Source organism: Balaenoptera musculus, chromosome 15 (assembly GCF_009873245.2).
Source record: "Balaenoptera musculus isolate JJ_BM4_2016_0621 chromosome 15, mBalMus1.pri.v3, whole genome shotgun sequence".
In the NCBI taxonomy this organism is placed as follows: Eukaryota; Metazoa; Chordata; class Mammalia; order Artiodactyla; family Balaenopteridae; genus Balaenoptera; species Balaenoptera musculus.
The window spans coordinates 60,044,749-60,068,525 of record NC_045799.1 but is presented as its reverse complement, the minus strand read 5'-3'; the positions used below and the strand labels follow the sequence as shown (position 1 = coordinate 60,068,525).

Sequence of the window (23,777 nt, the reverse complement as noted above, 5' to 3'; positions counted from 1 at the left end):
TAACCGTACCTCATAAACCCAGGGGTCAAGTTGTTTATGGTCGAAAGCCTGAGGGCTATTTGTTCTTTATTGTTACTGAATCGATGGTTCCTTGATCGGTGCTACAAGGATGGTCCTCAGCACCAAGTGGAAGAAGTGTCCTCCTCCTGATGGCTCCAGCATAGCCGTGTGTACACACGCTGAGCTTCATGAGGAAAGAGACTGTGTCCATCTCATTCCTCACACTATCCAGGGCACCTAGCTGTGTACACATTATGTCATCGGTTTTTTTGTGTGCAGTTTTTGGCCACACTGCTCGTCATGCAGGATCTTGTTCCCCGACCAGAGATCGCACCCGTGCCCCTTGCAGTGGAAGTGTGAAGTCTTAACCACTGGATTGCCAGGGAAGTCCCATGTCATTGTTTTTGTTTTTTTCCATTCATTGAAAGTAGATACAGCAAGTTTCCTATTGCTACTTTATACCTGGAGAAATGAGGGCAGCCCACAGTTAAGTAAGAAGTGGTGTCATGGTGACAGGACTGTTGTCATGATGAAATATTATGTGTGAAGTGCTTTCCTTGGTGCCCTGGCAGATAGAAACCCTCACTGATGATAGCAAGGGCCATGTTTATGATTGATTGTTGCCAAAAGAGCACAGCCAGTTGGTCACAGAGTGAGATTTAGAACACCGAGTCTTCCTACTCCCTGAGTCCCCAGCAGTGAGCCCCACTGATGGTGCCATTCCCAGGCCAGTCCTCCATGGTTGAGCCCTGGGCTCCATGTAGCTCAGCTCTGAGTCCTCACGCCCCGTCCCCTCCCCCTGTGACTGCAGTAAGCCTTGGTTTGCTTGCCTGTAAACAGTGGTAACAGAACAATGGGATGGATGCAATGTGAACCCCAAATAGTGTGATACCAAAAAAAAAAAAAAAAGCCTCTCTTTATGCTTTAGCTTTGAAGTAATACAGATCCCTTCAAATCAAACCTTTGTCAAGAACCGTGCCATTTTAGAGCTGGTAAAGCTATTGATGAGTGCAGTAAGTCCCCTGCATACACACGAGTTCCATTCCAAGAGCGTGTCCGTTAAGTCCAGTTTGTTCGTGAGTCCAACAAAGTTAGCCTAACACAATCTGCTATATAGTACCGCGCTGTAATAAGTTTATAATACTTTTCACACAAATAATACATGAAAAACAAACAAAAAATAGACATTTTTAATTTTATAGTATAACACCTTGAAAAGTACAGTAGTACAGTACAACAGCTGGCATACAGGGGCTGGCATCATCGAGTGAACAGGCAAGAAGAGTTACTGACTGGAGGAGGGAGAGGAGGTGGGAGATGGTAGAGCTGAAGGATCGTCAGCAATAGGAGACGGAGGGCGAGCTGCAGTTTCGCTCATGCCTGACGTTGATGGCACAGGTCTGGTTCCTTGCTGGATTCAATTCTATCTACTCTCTTGAAGAAACGATCCAGTGACGTCTGGGTAGTAGCTCTTTTTTTCTCGTCACAGATGACACGGTAGCGCTGGATTGCATTCTGAACGGCTGCTGCCACCTTCATGTACCGTTCTGTGTTCGGGTCCTGTGCCTCAAAAACTAACAGTGCCTCCTCAAATAAAGAAAGTCCCCTTGCCATTTCCTGCATCGTGCATCTCTTCAGTGCTTCAGTTACTTCTTTTTCCTCTTGTCACTCCACTCTCTCAATTATTTTCACTTTTGTTTGCTTGGCACTTCTTAGCAGTACCAGCTACATCACCACTGCTTTTATGCTTGCTTCTGGACATCTTGGACTTGAAATAAAGATACTGTACTACTGTACTCTATACACTGCTATACAGTAAAGTACACAGAAGCACAACCACTTGTAGAGGATGCACGCTCGTGACAATGTACGCCAGACACGTGAGCTAACTTACGTGATTGGACATGGGAACACATGTTAGCATGTTTGAAAGTTCACAACTTGAAGGTTCATATGTGGGGTACTTACTATAAATGCAAAACTCTTGGTTGCTTTTGCAAAGTGGCAGGGACACTTCAGCTGGTAAGAAGTACCATTCTGTTTCAGGCGTAGTCTGGAAATATGCAAGTTGTGAATTGGGCAAGGTTTTCAGAAGATGTCTCTTGTGTAAGGTGCCACAAGGCCACCCATTGGGCCACCAAAGGGACAATGTGAGGATCAGATGGGATAAAGTATAAGAAGATGAGATTAAATTTATGAAACTTTGAATAGTTTGTGATCGGGAGAGGTGAATGGTTCAACACGCTGGTGGCCTGGCTGAAAAAAAACTCATGCCGCTGGCTGTGTGAGAACAGCTTGTCCAGGGGTGCTCATGGCAGAGGGGCCGGTCAGGAGGGTATTGCGGTCCTCTGGGCAGTGAGCTATAACCAGGGGAGAGGAAACATGGTCTTGCCGGTTCTAGGATGCGGGAAGGATGGGTAGAGAGGAACTTAAGTAGAGGAGAAAGGGTTAGCTTTCCTGGACAGGAGGTTAGGATTTCAATGTATGAATTTTGAGGGTGTGGGAGCAATTCAGTCCATGAGAGACAGATGCTGCTACCTGTTTACAGCTTCGCAGATTGCAAGAAGCCATACGTCATGCCTTCAGTTGCCTAAAAATTGGCCACACCTCTGTTAGGAAAAGAGACTTTAGAAGACAGAGGAACAGTGTGTGTGTGTAGAAGTTGGTTTGGAACTGGGTGGAGAAGCTGCTGGACTTCTGTTCTTGTCCGAAGGCCTGGGCTGAGGAGCAAGGGTTCTAAGGCTGCCCCGCCGAAAACCTACTGCTGAAATTAGGAAGAGGAGGGCGAGAAATGGGTGTCCCATGCATATCCCAGTATCTTCTTATTAATTTCTTTTTTTTTTTTTAAGATTTTTTGATGTACACCATTTCTTTTTTAAGTCTTTACTGAATTTGTTACAATATTCCTTCTGTTTTATGTTTTGATTCTTTGGCCCTGAGGCATGTGGGATCTTAGCTCCCTGACCAGGGATCGAAGCCACACCCCCTGCATTGGAAGGCGAAGTCTTAACCACTGGACCTCTAGGGAAGTCCCTCCTATTAATTTCTGTACTCAGCCAAATTAGACCAAATCCATACACGTATCTCCCAAGCACCTTCACTGTGCAAAGAAAATGCTGCTGGAGACCACCCATCACTTAACAGCCCAGCCTGGGGGTGCCGTGGGGAAGCCAGGGTCTGTGTGAGGTCCCAGGTGGGAGTGTGCACCTAGGAGCTGGGGCGGGCAGGAGGCTCTGTGGGTGTGAAAGGATTTGACAGAGTGCAGCAGCAGCGGTCTCTCTGCCAGGAAATCCTTCCCCATCACAGGCTGAGTCATCTGCCTCCCCTGCGCCAGCCTCAGCTGGAGAAGTCGTTTGGTTTGCAAGTAACTGCTCAGCATGGGCTTACTCGAGGGCCGCATCGATTTTGTTGCTCTTTTCGCTGCTGCTGGTATTGAACTGGGAAGTCCACTCTAGATCCCCCTGAACGAGTAGCCCATTACCTCACCTGACTGTTTCTCTACTCTTCCACTATTTCATTTAACTTTTCCTGCCAGTGGTTGAGTGTATTATCATCAGTTCTCATTTGAGTTCTTGTGCCTTCAGGGACTGGGGAATACAGAGGTCTTATTTTCATTAACTAAGCAACATCCTTTCGTGTCGCTTTGCTGCAGAGAACGTTGGTTTCCTTGTTTGTATTTAAAAAAGGAAGAAAAACTTCTTACTAAAACAGTAAATAGATTCATAACCCTGTTGAAATCATTTCGCAGTTATCTCTTATTTAGACGACCTCCCACAGAGAAGAGAAAATGCTTTGAAGGTCTCAGAGGTGGATGGTTCTTACAAGTAATCTGCTGGTGGGATTTTGCATCACTACGTATTGCTGGCTGGGGTGGGTGGTTCAAGGGAAATGGAAACAACCTGAGTTCAATGCTTGTTTCTTGTTCTATCTTTTCTGTAACCAGGCTATATTCTCCAGTGCTTTGCAGCAGCTTCTGTTTTCCTTTACCCCCAAGGGGGAAACAAATGTGTATTATCATGATGTTTTGTGCTTGGCAGGCACGCACAAAAATTTCTGCAGTAGCTGCCTGCACTTCTGGTTGAGATATACTTAAGTGACACATGGTGGGTATTTTCCCTTCAGGAGTTGGAGCCCTAGTATGGGGGTGGAAAATGGCAATAACATGGACACCTCTGTTCTTGGAAACGACGTAAGCACTTGGGTTCTCAATAAACAATAAATTGCAGTGCGTTAAAATCCTAAGAAAAACTACATGGCCAAGAGTTCATCTCATCCTTCCAAGGGTTTTACCATTGCTTCTGAAATATTATGGCAGTATTCCATGAATAGCCATCCCAGGTACATTCTGATATTTACTTTTAATGTGCCATGCCCAAAAGAGTTTAATTGTGGAATAAATGAACCGGGCACGGGAGTTTTATCCTAGTAACAACATATAATTTTGTTTAATCATGTTGAGCTGTAAACTAAGCTTTGATAGACCTGTATAAAATCGAAAACCCAAGTTAATGTCAGAAGTTCAGAGAAGAAGGTTCTTTAGCTGCAGCACAAATCCCCGGGAGGGAACGCTGAGAACACAGACCCTGAACGCCTCTTCGAGGAAGGCTTGCTAGCAGCTGAAGCCAAGCCACACATAGGTGTCTGATACCAGGGACAGTTAAGAAGAATACGGAAGAGAATCCAATATTTGTTTTTTACGGCAAAGGCTTCCTTCTCCACAGTGGAAAAAGCCACAGGTGAGAAAAGCCTGGTCCCACACTGCTCCGATCAGTCTCTCTGGGGTGCCATCCCCTGGGGAGAAAAGTGATGCCAAGTACTCACCAAACCTACTGCACATCCCCTGAAGGTGATGAGCCTTGCAAAGACGTCTGGGCTTGTCCAGCATCTGTGTAAAGTCATCCAGTTTTGTTCAGTTCTAATGACTTTCTGATTAGAAACATAAACGTGTGTGTGTGTGCGTACACGCAATGTGATGTATGTGTAATTAACATACATGCAGTTAGTTATATGTGTTTAATTTTTAAGGTAATATATGCATATGGGGAAAAAAATCAAATCTTGTATATGGGTAAGCAATGGTAAATCAGTTGTCCCCCCATCACCCCCAAATGGCAGTTTTCTTCCCAGAGACAGCTGTCAGTTTCTTGTGTATCTTTTCCAGATACATTTCTAAGTGTATTTGCATATTTTTCCTTACATTTTATTTTCATAATTTTATTTACATTTTGAATAGAGAATCTATTCATATGGACCAACATCGAAAAGTTATAAAAGAATGTATAAAATATTCCCTCCTAACCCACTTTCCCTCCCTAGAGGCAACACATAGTGCCAGTTTTTAAGACATCTTTCCAGAGATAGTGTATGCACATATGTATATATATTTCTCCTTTTTCACATAAAAGGTAGCAAATTATGCACAATGCCTTGCTCTTGTTTTTTACCATAGTATAGACGGTCTACCTCATTTTTTGTGTGGCTGCATGGTATTTCATTATATGGATTGACCATAATTTATTTACCCAGTCTCCTATCTGTGTTCACTTAGGTTGTCGATTATGATAGGCTGAAGGACTGGGGTTCCAGTGAAGCGAAGGAGGCATCTAGGGAGCAGAATTTAAGAAGGCACTTGCTCTCAGGGTTGTGTAGGTGCAGGGCCAGCACTTGCATAAACCCAAGAGTGAATGCCTCCTTAAATTCTGCATTCACTCTCCTTGTCCTACTCCCAGCCCTGCTATGCTCTTACAACCAGGCTGCAATAAAAATTGTTGTTTGTACCTGTTTTTTGGGCACATATTGTTGGGAAAATTCCCAGGTGTTAAGATGTTGGGGTCAAAGTATATGTGGGTTTTCAAATTTGAATAAAGGAAATCATTTACACTCCAGCCAACACTCTTAAGAGAGGTCCTGTTTCCCCATGCCCTCACCAACAAATTGTATTATTAACACTTTTTGATTGTTGCCAGTTGGATGGATAACACATCAAGAAAAACGTGGTCAAGCTAATTGTTTCAGGGATTGGGCCTGAAATCATAGTCTTGCATCTCAACATAGAAACGCATGGAGTTGACTGCAGCTCCCTCTGTCTTCCCCTATAGTGTTCACCTGCATCTTGGCGCTGACCAGGGGATGGTGTACGCACCCTTTTCCATTCATAGCCAAGAACATCAGCTGTGGAGTCAGGCTGGGTTAACCCAGGTGGGATCTAAGTTTAGGGTTGCCAGATTTAGCAAATAAAAATACAGGCATACAAATACTCCATGGGACATAATTATACTAAAAACTCATCCGTTTGCAATTCGCATGTAACTTGAGCATCCTGTATTTGGTATTCCTACCTGGGTTAAAATCCAGCTGTGCCACTTATCAACTCCGTGACCTTGAATGAGGTGCTCACCTGTGCCTCAGTTTCCTCATTTGTACTGTTAATTCTAGCCCCTAGGGTTCTCCTGGGAGCAAATGAGATCATCTGTGTAAAGCACTTAGCTCAGTGCTGAGTTACAGAATAGGCATCCAAGCGTCTAAGCTCTCTTTATTACTCTGGCTTGTGCAGTCTTCACTGCCCGACATCCCAAATGGTGCCAGGTTCTCCTTCTGACCTCTGCCTTCACCTTGCTATTCCCTTTGCCTAGGAAAACACACCCCCTACCCAGCAGGCACTAATTCTTCCTAAGCCTTTTGATATTTGGTTGGAGTGTTGCTTCCTCTGACAACGCTCTCGAATACCTCCCAACTAATCAGTTACCCCCACCCTGTGCTTCCACAGGGACCATTGCTCGCATCACAGAACTTCACGACCCATATGGTCACTGCCTGTTTTCATGTTGGGTCCCCTCCAGACTTTGAACTCCATGAGAACAAAGATAACATCTAACTTATTCTGGTGTGGCCATGACCTAGCACACAGTAGGACGGCAGGTGCGCGTTGATTAAATGCCTAGCGAAAGACAAATAATTTCTCTTCTTTCAGCCCTGCAATGACTGGGGCTTTTTAGATTTTTGCCTCTGGCTTTGAAAGAGCAGTGACTATATTTGGAGTTTAACAGTGAATCTCCTATTAACTTTTCATTAGGTTGTGTATTTAAAATCCCAAATGAGACCAAAGATTGAGGGGCATAGCTGCCAGTGCCAGAGTTCAGATTGTAAAATGGAATCTTAAAGTAAAAAGAGACACTCATTCTAAATAAGACCTTTTCATGCATCTGACACCCCAGAAGCTGTGAACAGAAATGAATCGTGCTCATTTCTTCCTCCAAGGGGACTTGCCGGTACTTAGAGGTGAATCAGCTTGTAACTGTCCTGGAGCTTCTTTGTCCCTGGGCATGACATTGTCTCTTAACAGCATCAGGCTTAAGCAATGTCTTGCATGTACCAAGTGCCCAGTAGCATTTTGTTAAATTGAATATTTTATCATTATGTATGTACACACTTTATAGTAGCACCAAGATTGGCTCTAAAGAAGACAGATACCAAATAAAGGATCACTTTGGAGGGAAAAATAACTTACGGAAGACCTTGGCCAGCAGCAACAAGTCCAGATAATGGCAGAATGTTTACATGTTTTTCTCCTCCATGTTTTCTTATTCAAATGGTAAAGCTGACACGTATTTCGATGGTCTCCTTCCTTGCCATTCCTAGTATCACGGCCCTGTTCCAGTCTTTATTACCTTTTGGCTGAACCCCATAAAATCGCCTGTCTGTCGGCACCTCTTCCTCCATTCAGCTCCCTCTAAGCCCTCCCGTCTGCCTTTGGCAGATTAATCTTCTTGAGGACGTGGTCCTCCTAATGTGACACTCTTCACAGAGCACGTCAGGGTCCCACACCCCTGCTGCCTCCCTCGCCTGTGTAGTGCAGGCACACAGGTGGTCGGGACATTATTTTCAGAAGTACACATCACCTTTAATCTCTGGGCATGGGCCAACCTGCTGGGTCATGGTCCAGTCCCAGAACGGCCAGCATGGCTGTGGGTGTGTTTGCAATGACAGAAACTCAAACAAGCTTTCCTTAAAAGCTGTAAGCTTCCTGAGTGGTAGACCTTGATCTTAGCTCTCCTTGATTCCACAGTTACCACAGGCTGATCCTAAAATTCATGTGGAAACTCAGGAGACCCAGAATAGCCAGAACAACCTTGAAAAAGAGGAACAAAATCAGAGGACGCACACTTCCTGATTTTAAACTTACTAGAAAGCTGTAGTAATCCAAACAGTGTGGTACTGGCATAAGGATAGACATTAGTGGAATAGAATTGAGAGTTCAGAAATAAGCCCTCACATTTAGGATCAATTGATTTCTGACAAGGTTGCCAAGACAATTCAGTGGGGGAAAAGGTAATCTTTACAGCAACTGGTTGTTGTTGGTGCTGGTACAACTGGATATCCACATGCAAAAGAGTAGATTTGGACCCCTACCTCACACCATATTCAAAAATTATCTCAAAATTTATCAAAGACCAAATAAAAGCTAATACCGTAAAACTCTTAGAAGAAAATGTAGGCATATATCTTTGTATTAGACTTTGTATTAGACAGTGATTTCTTAGATATAATGCTAAAAGCACAAACGACAAAAGAGAAGACAGGTAAGTTGGACTTTATCAAACTTGAAAAATTTTGTGCTTCAAAAGACATTATCAAGAAAGTGGAAAGACAAACCCATGGAATGGGAGAAAATATTTGCAAATTACATAGCTGATAAAGGACGAGTATCCATAATATATAAAGAGCTCTTACAACTCAGTAATGAAAAGGCAGATAACTCAGTTTGAAAATGGACAAAGGATCTCAATAAACATTTCTTCAAAGAAGATGAACAAATGGCCAGTAAGCACGTGAAAAGATTTTCAGCATCATTAGTCATTAGGTACATGCAAATGAAAACCACAATGAGATTCCACTTTATACCCACTAGGATGGCTCTCACCAAAAAGACAGAAAATAACAGGTATTGTCAAGGATGTGGAGACATTGGAACCCTTGTACATTGCTGGCAGGAATGTAAAATGTAAAACGGTGTTTTGGGAGACAGTCTGGTAGTTATTTAAATGATTAAACATACAGTTATGACCCAGCAATTTCAGTCTTAGAGAAATACCCAAGAGAAGTTTATAGTCGTTTATAGCAGCATTATTCATAATAGCCAAAAAGTGGAAACACTCCAAATACCCATCAGCTGATGAATGGATAGACACAGTGTGGTGTATCTGTACAATAGAGTATCATTCAACAGTAAAGGAATGGAGTGCTGATACAGTCTACAACATGGATGAGCCTTGGAAACATTGTTCTAAGTGAAGGAAACCAGCCACTCAAGACCATTTATTGTAAGATTCTATTTATATGAAGCAAAAAAAGAATTAAAAACAAAAACAAAACACTTTTCTGGTGCTTTCTTTTCCTCTATTTTCTGTCTTTCTGAGAGCGAAGAACTTATCTTACACATTGGCCTTGTCATTTGTTTTGTATTTGTTCCCATTAAAATTGTACTTGTTTACCTAACCATATAATTCTAGCACATTTGTAATTTTTTAAATGTCTTGATTGTTTTTCTGATTGTAAAAGTAATTCATGCTCATTATAAGAATTCAGACTTTACAGGAAACTGAAATGTTTTCTGTCATTCCATTCACTACAGATAATTACTATTAATAGTTCGTCCATATTTTTCTAGAAATTTTATCTCTGAGTATACTAACTTGTTGGCTTATTTTCAACAGAATCATATATACTGGTTCTTGCAACTTACTGTTTTCACTTAACCTCTCCGCCCAAGCCATAGCTCCCCAAGCTTTAGCAGTATATATTTACTTACCTGTTTATTATGTATTTATATTATATATTTATACACAAATATACATTTATATGATACATATTTACCGTTTATTGTTCCATAGTAAAGACACACTCCCTATTGATGAACATTTAAGTCATTTCAGATTTTTCTGTCTTCTCAAATGATGCTGCAGTGAATATACATACACACGTATATTTCTGTAGGATAAATTCTTATAAATGGAATTGCTAAGGACTAGATATGAGTTTTTAAAATTTTAAATTGATCTTTCCTAATTGGCCCCTAAAAGGAGTTTTAATTTATGATCTTAACCATTTAGTAGATGCCCTGATGGGACTGTTCTGTTTCCAATCTTCAAATGATAAAGGGCCACCAGTGACGGTGTTTCCAGAGATCTCTTAGGGCTGGCACTAGAAGTTCTCATCTTTGGCAGGTTTCACCCTCGTTACAAGTGTCTTATCATTGTCCATCCATCCATTCATCCACCTTTCTGCCGTGCCCTGTGGCTTCCAAACATCACAAGCAAATTGCCAGGTAGAGGTGAGCTGGATATTCTCCCCACCCATGTGCTAGGGTGTCAGCATGCACGTGTGTGCTGTCCTTTCCTGCACAGCTCAGGGGTCAGCATTAGGGCCAGGGGCCAATCACCCTGAGAATAAGGAGGATACCAGGGAGATCTAGGATGACCTAATGTCTAGCTTCCCTCCTCCTTGCCTTTTCACGGGGAGGGCTGGGAGGGGAGAGGGTTAGGGCTAGGGGACAGACAGGTGAGCACATGCTACACATCGGGCACTTAATGCATGATCTCATTTATCTTACAGCATCTCCATAAAAGAGTTGATAAAATTTCCATTTTAAGGGGTAGAGGCCCAGAAGGGATTGTGCCCAAAGGACACCACCCCTCATGAAGGCAGTCACACAACCTCTGAATCCAGAGCCCACCTGTGCTTTGGCTTGAAATGCCACCCCCAGCATATAAGTGGAATCATATAGTATTTGTCTTTTTGTGATTGGCAAGTTATCCTTAGCATAATGTCCTCAAGATTGATCTATGTTGTAACATATGTTAGAAGTTCCTTCCTTTTTAAAGCTGAATTGTGTGTCTATACCACATTTTGCTTATCCATTCATCCACTGATGGACATTTGGGTTTCCACGTTTTAGCTATTGTGAATAATGCTGCTGTGAACATGGGTGTACAGATAACTCTTCAGGACCCTGCTTTCAATTATTTTGGGTATATACCCCGAAGTGGAATTGCTGGATCATATGGTAATTCTATTTTTAATTTTTTGAGTAGCCACCATACTGTTTTCCACAGCAGCTGTTCCACTTTACATTTCTAGTAACAATGTACAAGGTTTGCATTTCTCCACATCCTCACCAACACCTGTTTTTTGTTTGTTTGTTGTAACCGTCTTAATGGATGTGAGGTGGTATCCCATTTTGGTGTTGATTTGCATTTCCCTAATGACTAGTGAGGTTGAGCATCTTTTCATGGGTTTATTGACCATTTTTATATCCTCTTTGGAGAAGTGTCGTTTCAGTCCTTTACCCACTTTTGTGTCAGGTTGTTTGTTGTTGTTGAGTTTTAGGAGTTATCTATATATTCTGGATATTATGCCTTATCTGATGTATGATTTGAAAATATTTTCTCCCAAAATGTAGGCTGCCTTTTTACTCTGTTGATAATGTCTTTTGATGCACAAAGTTTTTAATTATCATGAAGTCCAATTTGTCTATTTTTTCTTATGTTGCTTGTACCAGTACATCAGATTTTATATTGAAAAAAAGCTTTTGATTTTTACCTCTAATCTATTTCTTCCCTAGTCTTTTCTGTGTCAGTAAATGACATGACTAACCTTCCAGTTGCTCAGATGTCTGGGAATTATTTTTGAGTCCTTCTCCTTCTTGTAGTCAATACAACAAAGATTTCTCTTGTTTCTACCTCCTAAATATCTCTTAAATCCTTCTATTTAAACCTCTAGTTCTTCACTGCCAGTAAATAGAAATAAAATAGATTTTTATATATTGACCTTTCATCCAGTAACCAAGCTAATTCCCCTTATTAGTTCTAGGAGCGGTTTTTTCTTTCTAGATTTGTTGGGGTTTTCTATGGAGACAGTCATATCTTCTGAGAATAGACAGTTATATTTCTTCTTTTCCAGTCTGTATGCTTTTTATTTTTTTTTCTTGCCCAATTACACTGGCCAGCACTTCCAGTATGTTGTTGAATACAAGTGGTGAGAGCAGATCTTCTTGCCTTGTTCCTAATCATAGGGGGAAAGCATTCAATCTTTCACCATTAAGTATATGTTAGCTATAGTTTTTTTTTTTGTAGATGCCCTTTATCAAGTGAAGGATGTTTATTTCTCTTCCAAGTTTGCTGAGAGATTTTATCAATGTATTTTAAGGCTATTCTGAAAACAACAAGGTAATAATCTCTGCTTTAATGAACATTGCCTGTAAGTTATACATTTTGTGATACCACATCATGTTAAAAATTCAAAGTCGGGCTTCCCTGGTGGCGCAGTGGTTGAGAGTCTGCCTGCCAATGCAGGGGACACGGGTTCGAGCCCTGGTCTGGGAGGATCCCACATGCCGTGGAGCAACTGGGCCCGTGAGCCATAATTACTGAGCCTGCGCGTCTGGAGCCTGTGCTCCGCAACGAGAGAGGCCACGATAGTGAGAAGGCCCGTGCACCGCGATGAGTGGCCCCCGCTTGCCGCAACTAGAGAAAGCCCTCGCACGGAGACGAAGATCCAACACAACCATAAATAAATAAATTAAAAAAAAAAATTTCAAAGTCAATGAATGATGTAAATAAGTATTTTGTTATTATCTTTATAATGTTCTTTACCTCCTGGTTTAATTTTAATTCATTGCATTAAAATTTTTTAAAAGATATTTTAAACACATCATAGCTTTCCATACTGCCCTGCCAGTCCCATGCAGAATTATCCTCAGCATGCAACAGGTGTGTGCTGACCTCGGGGTCCCTGTTCCTTTGTAACCCACTTCTCAGCAGACACCCCTCATCCAGTTTGAAGACCTGCCCAGAACAATCCTTTTCCTTCTCTCTTCTGAGCCATTTCTTGCAATTTTTCTTCCTTAGCCAGAGTCTTTTATTTTCCTGCCTCCTTCCCTATCTTCTCTGTGAAGCGCAGAGCCTCGCTTAATAATAATCTCATGGGAGCTCTGGATCCTTGACCAGGTTTCCATTTTTATTCTACTCCTGGTGCTAGTGAGGTTTGGCTGTGGGCTTTGCTACAGCATTATGACTTTTTTTGGAAGGTGTGCTAAGATGTGCTATAAGCTATGTTAATTCTAAGGTATTATTGATATTCTGACCCTAAAGAAATTCTGATATACACAAATGAGCGTGTTGAATGTAATACAGATGTTTTCATTAAACGTGGCTTTTTACCATCTAGAATTTACTCCTTCACTTTGAAATTCTTATCTAAAAATTATTTATATCCCTGGAGAATGTTTTTATTCCTTCAGAAATGATTTTTTTTTTTTTTTGGCTGCGCCTCACGGCTTGCAGGATCTTAGCTCCCTGACCAGGGATTGAACCCATGCCCCCTGCAGTGGAAGTGCGGAGTCCTAACCACTGGACCACCAGGGAATTCCCCAGGAATGATACATTGATTGCTCTGTGTACATGGTTGGGTTACTGATAAAGAGGGAAGAATTACTACCTTCAAGTGTGGGGTGAAGGGAAGACAGATCACCTTTTCCATACCTGTTTGTACCAAATTCTGGAAATCATCTTGGTATGAATCCTTACAGCTGCCCTCTGAATTGTGGGGTTATCATTCCCATTTTACACATACTGAGGCCAAGGCTCAGAGGACCCAGGTGACTCATTCAAGGCCACACAAGCTTGTGAAGGGCAAGAGCCAAGGTCCAAACCCATGTGTCACAGACTCCCAATCCACACCTTGCCAGATGGGGGGGTATAGAAAGTCCTGGAAAAGCCACACAAGAGAGGCTTATCTTTGATTGAGGGGATCCAGGGAAGATGGGCTTCATGTCTTTTAACAGGTTATTGGGGATTATTTGTGATTTCTCCAAGAGCAGCATCCCTCTGAAGTTTGGAAACAAACAAACATCCTGTTGTTGTGTATAATTCACAGCTCTTCGCTGTAGATTGCTTTGTAGACAAGGTCTCCTTTCCAAGGTTTGAATAAGTCTGTCTTTTGAGGTACTCATTTTTAACTTTTCTGTGTATGGTCATTAGCTACTTGAACATTCTTTGCGTCTGCCTCAGTCAGTGTATGAAGCATTGTGATGAAATGTCTTTTGAAAATCAAGAATGGGAGACACTCTGCACCCCAGTGTATTACAAAGTCCTTGTGCTGTGGATCAGGACTTCATACATAATACACTGTGACCAGGACACTGTAATGAGAGGCAGCACTCTGAGCCGGAGCACCAAGTTCAAGTTCTCCACTGGTTGTCAACTGAGTTAATACACGTACAGTTCTTAGTACAGTGCCTGGCCTGGAGTCAGTGCTCGGTAAATATTGGCTAGTCGAGTGTCAGAAAATCCCTAAGTCAGTGGAAAGGAGGAGACAATTGTGGTAGTTTTGGGGTCTTTTAGAAAACTGCTTACGAAAAGTAGTGATAAATTACTGTTGGTTCATGGAGTCCCTTTGAGATGGTTTATCATGTTCAAGACCGTAAAGGATTCATCCTCTCTAACTAGCAGTCTGTTCACATGGGAAAGGGACAGACCAGTGGGGTCTTAGAGGGGTTTAGAGTCAACGCAGATACCCACAGTCCAAGTTCAGCTAAGGAAGCAACATCAGTCAACGGCCTCTTCAAACCAGGAGCCCCAGGGCCAGCCCAGACCAGTGAGGAAGCAGATGCTGTCTGTAGGCAAATCCCCAGCACCACCGAGGGAGAGGCTTCCTGGTCCCCGGTGCTAGGCAGGACCTGCTTCTCCCCTCGCCTGAGCTCTTTCTGTGGGGATCAGCCGGCCTTTCCCCAGTAAATTCCACTCACCCCCGAGATTGGGGTCTACTGGAAATGTAGCCGCCTGACTGGCCTCCTCTAAATTTTCTTTAATCCTTAGGATTCTGAGGCTAAGGATTTTTTTTAAATTCTTTTTTTAAAAATGAAAATAATACATAAGCTTTTTAAAATTTAATTCTTTTTTAAAATGAAACTGATACATAAGCTTGGAAAAAGTGAGGAAGAAAGGATGGAACTTTAAAAATATAGTATAAAGGGTTTTAAACCAAATGTGAAAGTCTCCTTCACTCCCCACTTTTGTTTCCCAGATTTAACCAGAGTTGTTAGTTTCCTTTGTATCTTTGGAGAAGTTCTATCCATAATATATGAATATGTGTAAGCCTTTTTAAAATTTATGTGTGATTTTTACTCCTCCATGTCTTACCTTTTTAATTTAATATATATTACAGATCTTTCCACAACATCCATACAGATCTACCTCTTTATTTTCTCTTCATTTATTTATTTTATTAGGATTAAATATAAAAATATTTCAGTGAGATATGGGAGTTCTGAACTCTTAAGTGTCTAACAACATAGCTAAAAGTAAGTGAACACCAAATGTGGCAGAATTACCAGGAGAAATCAATTGATCCATAATTAGAGTGACGACCTAACCAGGTGTTTCAGAAACTGATACAGATCAATAGGCCAAAAGCAAAGAATAATGACATAGGAGGTTTGAATCACCCCATTAACAAGTTTGATTGAGTGGAAATATGAGGGACTCTGTATTCAACAGTTAGAGAGTGCACATTCTGTACACACTCTGATGGGATATTTAGAAAAGCAGGCATATACTTGCTGTAAAGGAAATCTCACTGCTAATCTTGTGGTTGTAATTTCTGAAGTGGCTTTGTCATTTCCCTCTCTTTCTTTCCTGAGTTAGTTCTACCAGTTCCTATTTCACATCTGCCTATTTTCTGACCATCTAAACTGAATTCCTTTATTTCTGCTTTATGTTCTTCTTTCTTAGCTGTAATTGCTTTGTAAAGACTTTGCTGCTTTCTTTTTAATTCATGATGGAAATGAAATGTGGGGTATAATTTTCATCTGCTCATGGCAGCATTTTTCAGGTGAATTTTTATCATCCCTCGTGAAGGTGGGCTTCTCTCTTTCATCATTTTTCATATGCTGTCTTTGCAGGATGCTGAGCTTATTCCTCAGAACTATCAGGAATCATGTCCTTTCCCCGCTTTGCTTTTCTCAATCATGCTTAATAACATCTGATACAGATGGGTGTGCTTCTATAATTTACTTGACAGATTGTCTGACTCACTAGTTTGAAAGGAAGGGTTTGTGTCTCTTTGACTCACAGCTGACCCTGGTAGCTAAATCAGTACCTTATACATAGTCAGTACTCGATAAATATTTGTTGAATAAAGTAGCACCAAAAAAAAAAAAAAAAAAAAAACAGATCTGGAATTAAATTGGTCATCTCAAAGCCCATTTATTAAGGTTTTAATACGTTATTACAGGAAGCGTGGAAGCCAGGAATCTGAGGGAGGAGGGAACCCACTCTTTGTCCAAATAATCATCTCCATACTGACTCCTGAGTGCCAGGGGGAATGTGCTTCATATTAAGGCATTGAGCCCCTGCTCTCTAGCACACTGTTAGTAGAATATAAAATGCCTCTTCCCCTGTATGGGGAAGGTTTGGCAAGATACACATGCCAGTTGATTTGGATTCTAAGAATTTTTCCCATAAAGGTGGTCACACAGTCTGCACGGTGGTGTGTATGGTAAGAAAAACTTTAATAGCTGTCGTTTGAGGTTAGCGTTCAGAGCTGGGTCCATACACCTCAGGGGTGCATTTGATGACCCCTTGAAACAGGGCAGAAAAGTCACAACTATTTATATTTATTTTCTAAATAAAAGATAGAAATTCAGCTTCACTAATATTTACAATTAGAATGACTCTACACCATCACTCAATCAGCAATTTTGGGTCAGATGGCCAGTTAGACACTGAATTTCCAGGGGAAGGAGGACAGAAGTTCCCACCTCACTTGTTGATTTGTTTTTAACGTATGACTGCTTTTTGCAGTTTCCATGTGTCCAGTTGAGTGGATTTCTAGATTATTCTCTAATTTGATATTGTAAAGGCACAAGCAGCCTCAGGTGTCTCAGGACATGACCCTCACTCTTCCAGGGACGCCCTGGCGGAAGGAGCAGACGGAGGACCTGCAGCGGGTGCTCAGGACCGTGGACGGCGAGATCCCGCTGGTCCTCGTCAGCGGCAACCATGACGTGGGCAATGTCCCCACCCCCGAGACCATCGCGGAGTTCCAGCGGACCTGGGGAGATGACTATTTCAGCTTCTGGGCTGGGGGCGTCCTGTTCCTCGTCCTCAACTCCCAGTTCTTCTATGATGCCTCCATGTGCCCTGCCTTGAAGCAGGCCCAGGACCAGTGGCTGGACCAGCAGCTGAGCATCGCTGGGCAGCAGAAGTGCCAGCACGCCGTCGTCTTCCAGCACATCCCGCTGTTCCTGCAGAGCATCGACGAGGACGACGACTACTTCAACCTCACCAAGTTGGTGCGGAAGGAGATGGCAGACAAGTTCTCCCAAGCAGGTAGGCCTGGGGCCCCAGGTGTCTGGGTGGAAGGGTGATCTGGAGAGGAGGTGTCCAGATCCTTCTCCTGCCCCTCTGCGGCCTGGCAAAGGGGAGAGAGGATGGGGCCTTGGGCAGGACTGGATTCTAATCCCAGCTCTGGCACTCATGGCTGTGTGGCCTTAGATGAGCTGCCTTGCCCTCCAAGCCTCAGCTTCCTCATCTGTAAAGTAGGAATAGCAGAAGCAGCTCTCCCATGGGGTGGCTGTGAGGACTCAGTGAGAAGGGGCCTGGACAGGATGAGAACAGCCCCAAGCTGAGTACTGAAGTCATAGCTGCTCACAGCTGAGGATGGGGAGGGACCCTGCAGGTTGGGGGTTATTGGGGGGCGGGTCTGGTCTGAGTGTGGCTCTATGTGCCCCAGGCAAAGGAAGATGCCAGGAGTATCTTTTCTCATTTCTCTGGGAAGCAGGAACTTGCCCAAGGGGAGATGGTATTTAAGAGCCAAACTTCCTACCAGTATTAGACGTAACCTGGGAAATCCTGGAACATGGCTGTAGGGCAGGTCCTGGAGCCTTATCAGTGTTCCTTTAGTGCGGTGGACTGAGTTCTCCTCCAGAAGTAGGAGGAGAAATCTATTTAGTCTGATCTTACCCTGCTGTGAATTTTAAGCTAATCACACATATGACACATACGTGAGCACACACACACACACACACACACAATGAGGACACTCCATCTCTAGAGATCTCAGTTCCGGTGGCGCTGTGTGCACCGCCAGCCCACACACCTCATTCCTCCTCCTGGGAGCACCTGCAGCTTTCCTCTCATGAGAAATGGTGCGTTCTCAGCCGGTTCCCTGCGTTACCACTGACTTGGCAGGATTCCAATTTTGACGGCTGTTGTGTCTCTTGTTTTGGTCCTAATGCCTCCTTTCAGATCTTTCCAGAGTGTACTTCATCAAACGCCTCTAAAATATAAATACATTCTTTTATTTGTTAGGGGGTAGGGAGACGGAGGGGGCCTGACCCAATAAGTAGCAAGCATTCATTAAAAAAAAAAAATCCTGACGCTCTTTTCACCTTTGAGCATTAAATGTGTTCACATTTACTTGTGAGAAGTACAATAGGCCCTTCTGTATTTTCGAGACATTTTACAAAAAGCTTGCATAATTGGAGACGTTTTCCAACTGTTCCATGGAGGTGAAGTTGGAAAACTTTTATTAAAGCCTTTGAAATTTTATGCCATGCTTGAGTTGGTGCAGAAAACCAACTTTTTTTGTCTTTGTTGACAAGGAAATGAAGTGTCAAGATGGCATCAGCACCACCACGGAGACTATTTTGTAACAGAGAATAATGCCAGAGAGAACACTTAATGCCACTGAAATGATTCCTTTTATATCAAATGTTAAATGATGCAAATGCCATCCCCGTGGCTGCTCTTCGTTGTCAGCCGCATCCTTGAGTGGCATGGGGTTCTGGGTTTCCCCCTGTAGGACGGAGCACATGCAGCCCAGGAGCAGCCCCAGATACTGAGACCTGGAGACGTTTATAAAGAGGGCGACCCCAGCTCTAACAGGGCATCCTCGGGGGAATTCTGCTGTCCACCCACCAGGAACCCCAGAGGGTGACATCGCATCTGGGATGCACCAGCCACCTCCCCCGTCAGGCCTGCAGCCCTGCGAGCTCAGGGAGGATTTGTTGGCACCCCCAGAGCTGGTCTGTGTCTCGGGGGTGGGCTCCAGTTGCCCCAGCTCACAGAGACTGATATCTACCACCAGAATGACATTTTATTTTTTAAAAAAATTTTGTAAACATCTTTATTGGAGTATAATTGCTTTACATTGGTGTGTTAGTTTCTGCTTTATAACAAAGTGAATCAGTTATACATATACATATATCCCCATATCTCCTCCCTCTTGCATCTCCCTCCCTCCCACCCTCCCTATCCCACCCCTCTAGGTGGTCACAAAGCACCGAGCTGATCTCCCTCTGCTATGCGGCTGCTTCCATTCGCTATCTATTTTACATTTTATTAATTTAGAGCAAGGCCGCAATCCTCCCCTTAACCCTAGCAGTGCAGTCTCTTCCCGTAGGCAAAACAGCATGGGAGGCCAAGTTATAATCAGGAGGTTGCTTGCTGAGCATGAGACAGAGCCGAGGGACTAGTTTTCTTATCTGCTCTTTATTTTTCAACAGAAGTATAATTGATTTACAATATTGTGTTAGTTTCAAGTGTACAACATAGTGATTCAGTATTTTTGCAGATTATACTCCATTATAAATTATTACAAGATATTGGGTATAATTCCCTGTGTTGTACAGTATATCCTTCTTACTTATCTATTTTATATATAGTGGTTGGTATCTGTTAATTCCATACCCCTCATTTGTCCCTTCTCCCTTCCCTCTCCCCTTTGATAACCACAAGTTTGGTTTCTATGTCTGTAAGTCTGTTTCTGTTTTGCATATACATTCATTGGTATTATTTTTTAGATTCCACATATAAGTCATATCATATAGTATTTGTCTTTCTCTGTCTGACTTATGTCACTGGGCATCATAGTCTTTAGGTCCATCCATGTTGCTGCAGATGGCAGTATTCCTTCTTTTTTATGGCTGAGTAATATTCCTCTGTGTGTGTGTGTGTGTGTGTGTGTGTGTGTGTGTGTGTGTGTGTGTGTATCACATCTTCTTAATCCAGTTGTCTATTGATGGGCACTTGAGTTGCTTCCATGTCTTGGCTACTGTAAATAATCTTATCAGCTCTTAAAGGCCTCTGGTTCTGGAACTCTGATGGATTCTTCTCCAGTAGGGCCTCCTTGCCCAGGAAGATTGATGCTTCATGTGCCTTTAATTCTACCTCTTTAATAGCTCTCCAGCCTTTCCACTTCTTTAGGCCACCATTGCCTCTCAGCTGGGTGGTAGCAACAGCTTTGACTTGGTCCCCCTGCCCCACTCTTGCCCCATTCTGGTCCTTTCTCCACTACGTCCAGAGGAGTATGTAGCCCAACAGCATCTACCCTTCTGAGGCCCCTTCATACATAGGATAAGGCTGTCCTCACCCTTTGTCACTGTCTCTGCCTCTTCCATTTCATCTGGCCAACGCCGCCTCAACTTTCTGTATGAGGTGCCCCCAGCCCTGCCCCGCCAGGTTCTTCCTCAGCTGCCCTTGCTCCCAGTGCATTTGTAAGTGTCAACCTGTCTGAAGCCCCCCTAGACTCTCAGCTCCTTGAGTGCAGGGGAGGCCTGGCTCAGGTCTTAGCCTATAATAAATGCTTCATCAGTGTTTGTGGAATGAGTGAAGGATGAACCTCTGATGCAGGCTCCTTCCCTGTGTTTAGCACCCGCTGTGCACCTGGCACAGAGCAGACCAGGTCCCACTCGGTGGAACTCCCGGGCGCAGCCTCTGTGTGGTGTGTTCCCAGTGTCGGGCACACATCACGCAGCCTCCTGGTCCTTCAGTCTTGGGTCAGGCCATGTGTGTGACTCTGCTCCGACCCACATGCTGACTTTCCAGGTTCACCCAGCAGTAAGTTGCTCTCTTCCCAAGTGGCCCCCTGCTGTTCCCATCAGGCACCACCTTCACATATGGGCAGGCGTGCTCTTCTTGGTCACTGGCCTTAGGATCTTCCCCTAGACCTGCTTGACCAGGCAGAAGCAGAGAGAAGGGTGCCCTTCCTGCAGTCACCTGTCAGTTTGAGTGGCTTCCCAAACCAGGCCCTTTGCTTAATGGCCTTTTGAACTCAGAACAAAGCATGGGCAGCGTTGGGAAGATATCGGGATCAGATGCAGTCACAGCTCCGTGGCAGCCTGAGGGGCCTGCTTGGTTTCGGAGCACAGGTAGGTGGGCTGTCATGGGGAATGCAGGCCCCCACGACTCAGTAATGCCGGAGATCGCTCAGGTCACAGCCATGTAATTCTTGAACTCATTTTGGAAAGCCAGAAATTCAGGTGACATTTTGTGAAATTCATTAACTTAAAGACCATGATGAAGTTGGGGGTGATGATGGCAGATGGTATTTAATACTGCCTCCAGCTTTTTTTCCCCACAGCAATATTATTCCCTAATACTATTTTAGTCTCATTTATCTCCTTATGCTAAAATGCCAGTACTCAAAAATATGTCAAAAGCATATCAGAATATCAGGGTAGCTTTTAATTATGATAATTGTGTTGTTATAAAATATCCTTTTAAAGAGCACATCCCTCCTCAAACCACCATGGAGGTAACACCCAGCTTCCTTCCAGCAAGCTTAATGAATAATTCTGAATCATTGTGTGGGATGAATAAATGATTTAATAATGAGCATCAATAATCATCTCACATTGTGGCATTAATTTTCTAAACGGGATGAGGTAAATGAGGAGGAGGGCTGTTACTATACAATGGGCCACCATGTGTGTAGGGATACGTTCTTTGAATCAAAGCATCCAGCCTCCGAGCTCAGGTTTCCCTAGAAACAGATGCATTCTGTTTCTCCTTTTGAAGCTCAATAAAAAAACCTCTGTATGATGCGAAAATGTTGTCAATAGCCAGTACAAATAAACAGTTATCGGGGCAGGACAGATGCACAGATGTGAAGTGGCACAGTTATTTTCCATCTTCTTTGCTCTGCCTGAGGATAATCAATTTCATCACATCCACGGGATGTAGAAATTGGTTTTCCCCATAATTCACCTGATACCTAGTTGGAGTTGCAAAGACAGTAGATAATGAAATCTTAATCGAACCTCCTGGCCATTGTCTGTATCCCTCATGCCTTTTTCAGCAGAAGGTTAATATGTGACCCAGTTAATACGGATTTCAATTTAAAAACTCAATCTTAAAAAACAAAAGTCTAGCTCTTTAACTGACCCTGTTTCCCTTGATGTCTCGATACCTTTTCTTTTTTCCATTCTCAACATAGAGATTAGAACTGTATAGTAGAAAGCCCAGAGCGAATTTGGCAATTATGAAAAATTCCAATAAGTTGATCTTTCCTGTAAAAGCTAATGAGTAATTTCACAGAATTATAGTTTCACCTCTATTTATGCTTTTTTAAAAAAAACTAGAAAGAGATCTTAGCCCATGTACCGTTATGGTTTTAGAATTTCAAAGTTTTAAAGAACAAAAAGGTCAGGTTTCCAGGGTCTACTTAACAGGAAGGATGAAACATCAAATCCTACTCTGACATCTAATATTGAGTTGTATTGAAATTATTTGTTTCCATCCTGATTCCTCCAGGAAATGGAGTCCCAGCTTTGTTCACCTCTATAGACCCAGCCCCTAGCCGTAGACTATCACATAGTAGCCTCTCAATGAATAAATATGGAATTGAGTTAAACTTGATTCATATCTACTAATCAGCAGAATCACAGGTAATGTCCATGTTACCTCTGGATTGGTATTTACCAGCTGACTTCTGGATGGGAAATGCATCACCTAGAGCAGGGGTCAGCAGACTTTCCCTGCAAAGGGTCAGATAGTGAACGTTTTGGGCTGTGGTCTCTGTAGCGACTGCTCAACTTGGCCTCTGTAGCATGAAAATAGCCACAAACGGTACATAAGCAAGTGGGTGTGACCAGGTTCTGGTAAAACTTTACACTAACAGGTGGTGGGCCTGCAGGCCATAGTTTTCCCATCCTTGGCTTAGAGAGACGTTCCTGATGCAGCGGGAGGCTCTTTCTCTCCCCTGAGACCTTGTCCACAACATGCACACGTCTAATTCCAGGCTGCTTCTGATGACCCCCCTGTCACAACTGCCAACTCACGGAAGGTCTGCCCAGAAGGGGCTCCGGGTTCTTCAGTGGAGAACATGCCTGGGTGCAGCTCATCCCGCTGGAGGCCCATGGTGTGGTGTAGGTGGGGGGCCCCTGGGGCACTGAAAATCAAATGCTTGGGTGTTTAACATGTGTTAGAAAAAAACTATAACTAGCTCGTCAAGTGAAAGAAAAATAATAAATGACAGGTAGCATGGATAGTGTGCGGGTAAGGCCGAACTTGTGATGGCGGTACAAGGGGTGGCATGGTCATGAGGGTGGGCTGTAAGACCGTTTAAGGTCACAGCTCAGCAGGCGGGCTTGGCTTCAGACAGACCTGGATTCAAATCCTTTGGTGCTACTCCCCAGTGAAGCGGCTTCCCGTAATCTGCTGAACATCTTTCTGCCTTAGTTTACTCACTTGTTAAAGGAGGGTACTCGTCCCAGCCTCATAGTGTTGGTGTGAGAATCAAGTAAAGGGAGGCATGTATAAGAGCACTTAGCCCCATGCCTGGGACATGGCATGTGCTTGATGAAGGGTGGTTTGTCGTCATCTGGCGCTGGACCGTGGTGCGAGCCCACAGCTGGCAAGTTAGCTTTACCCGGGGTCTGGCTTCCTTCTTTCACGAGAGCAGTGCTTCTCGAACTCCTGGTGCTGCCAGGAGCAGGC

At 43.3% G+C, this 23,777-nt stretch overlaps 1 protein-coding gene across 5 annotated transcripts in view; it reads left to right on the top strand.

The window, feature by feature from the left end:
* CPPED1 (calcineurin like phosphoesterase domain containing 1) overlaps nucleotides 1–23,777 on the top strand; it is a 151,170-nt gene that overhangs the window by 60,240 nt on the left and 67,153 nt on the right. For all 5 annotated transcript variants that reach the window (XM_036827653.1, XM_036827654.1, XM_036827656.1 and 2 more), the window contains one exon: nucleotides 16,965–17,387. In XM_036827653.1, coding sequence (XP_036683548.1) covers nucleotides 16,965–17,387 — 423 coding nt within the window. The remainder of the gene's footprint in view (nucleotides 1–16,964; nucleotides 17,388–23,777) is intronic.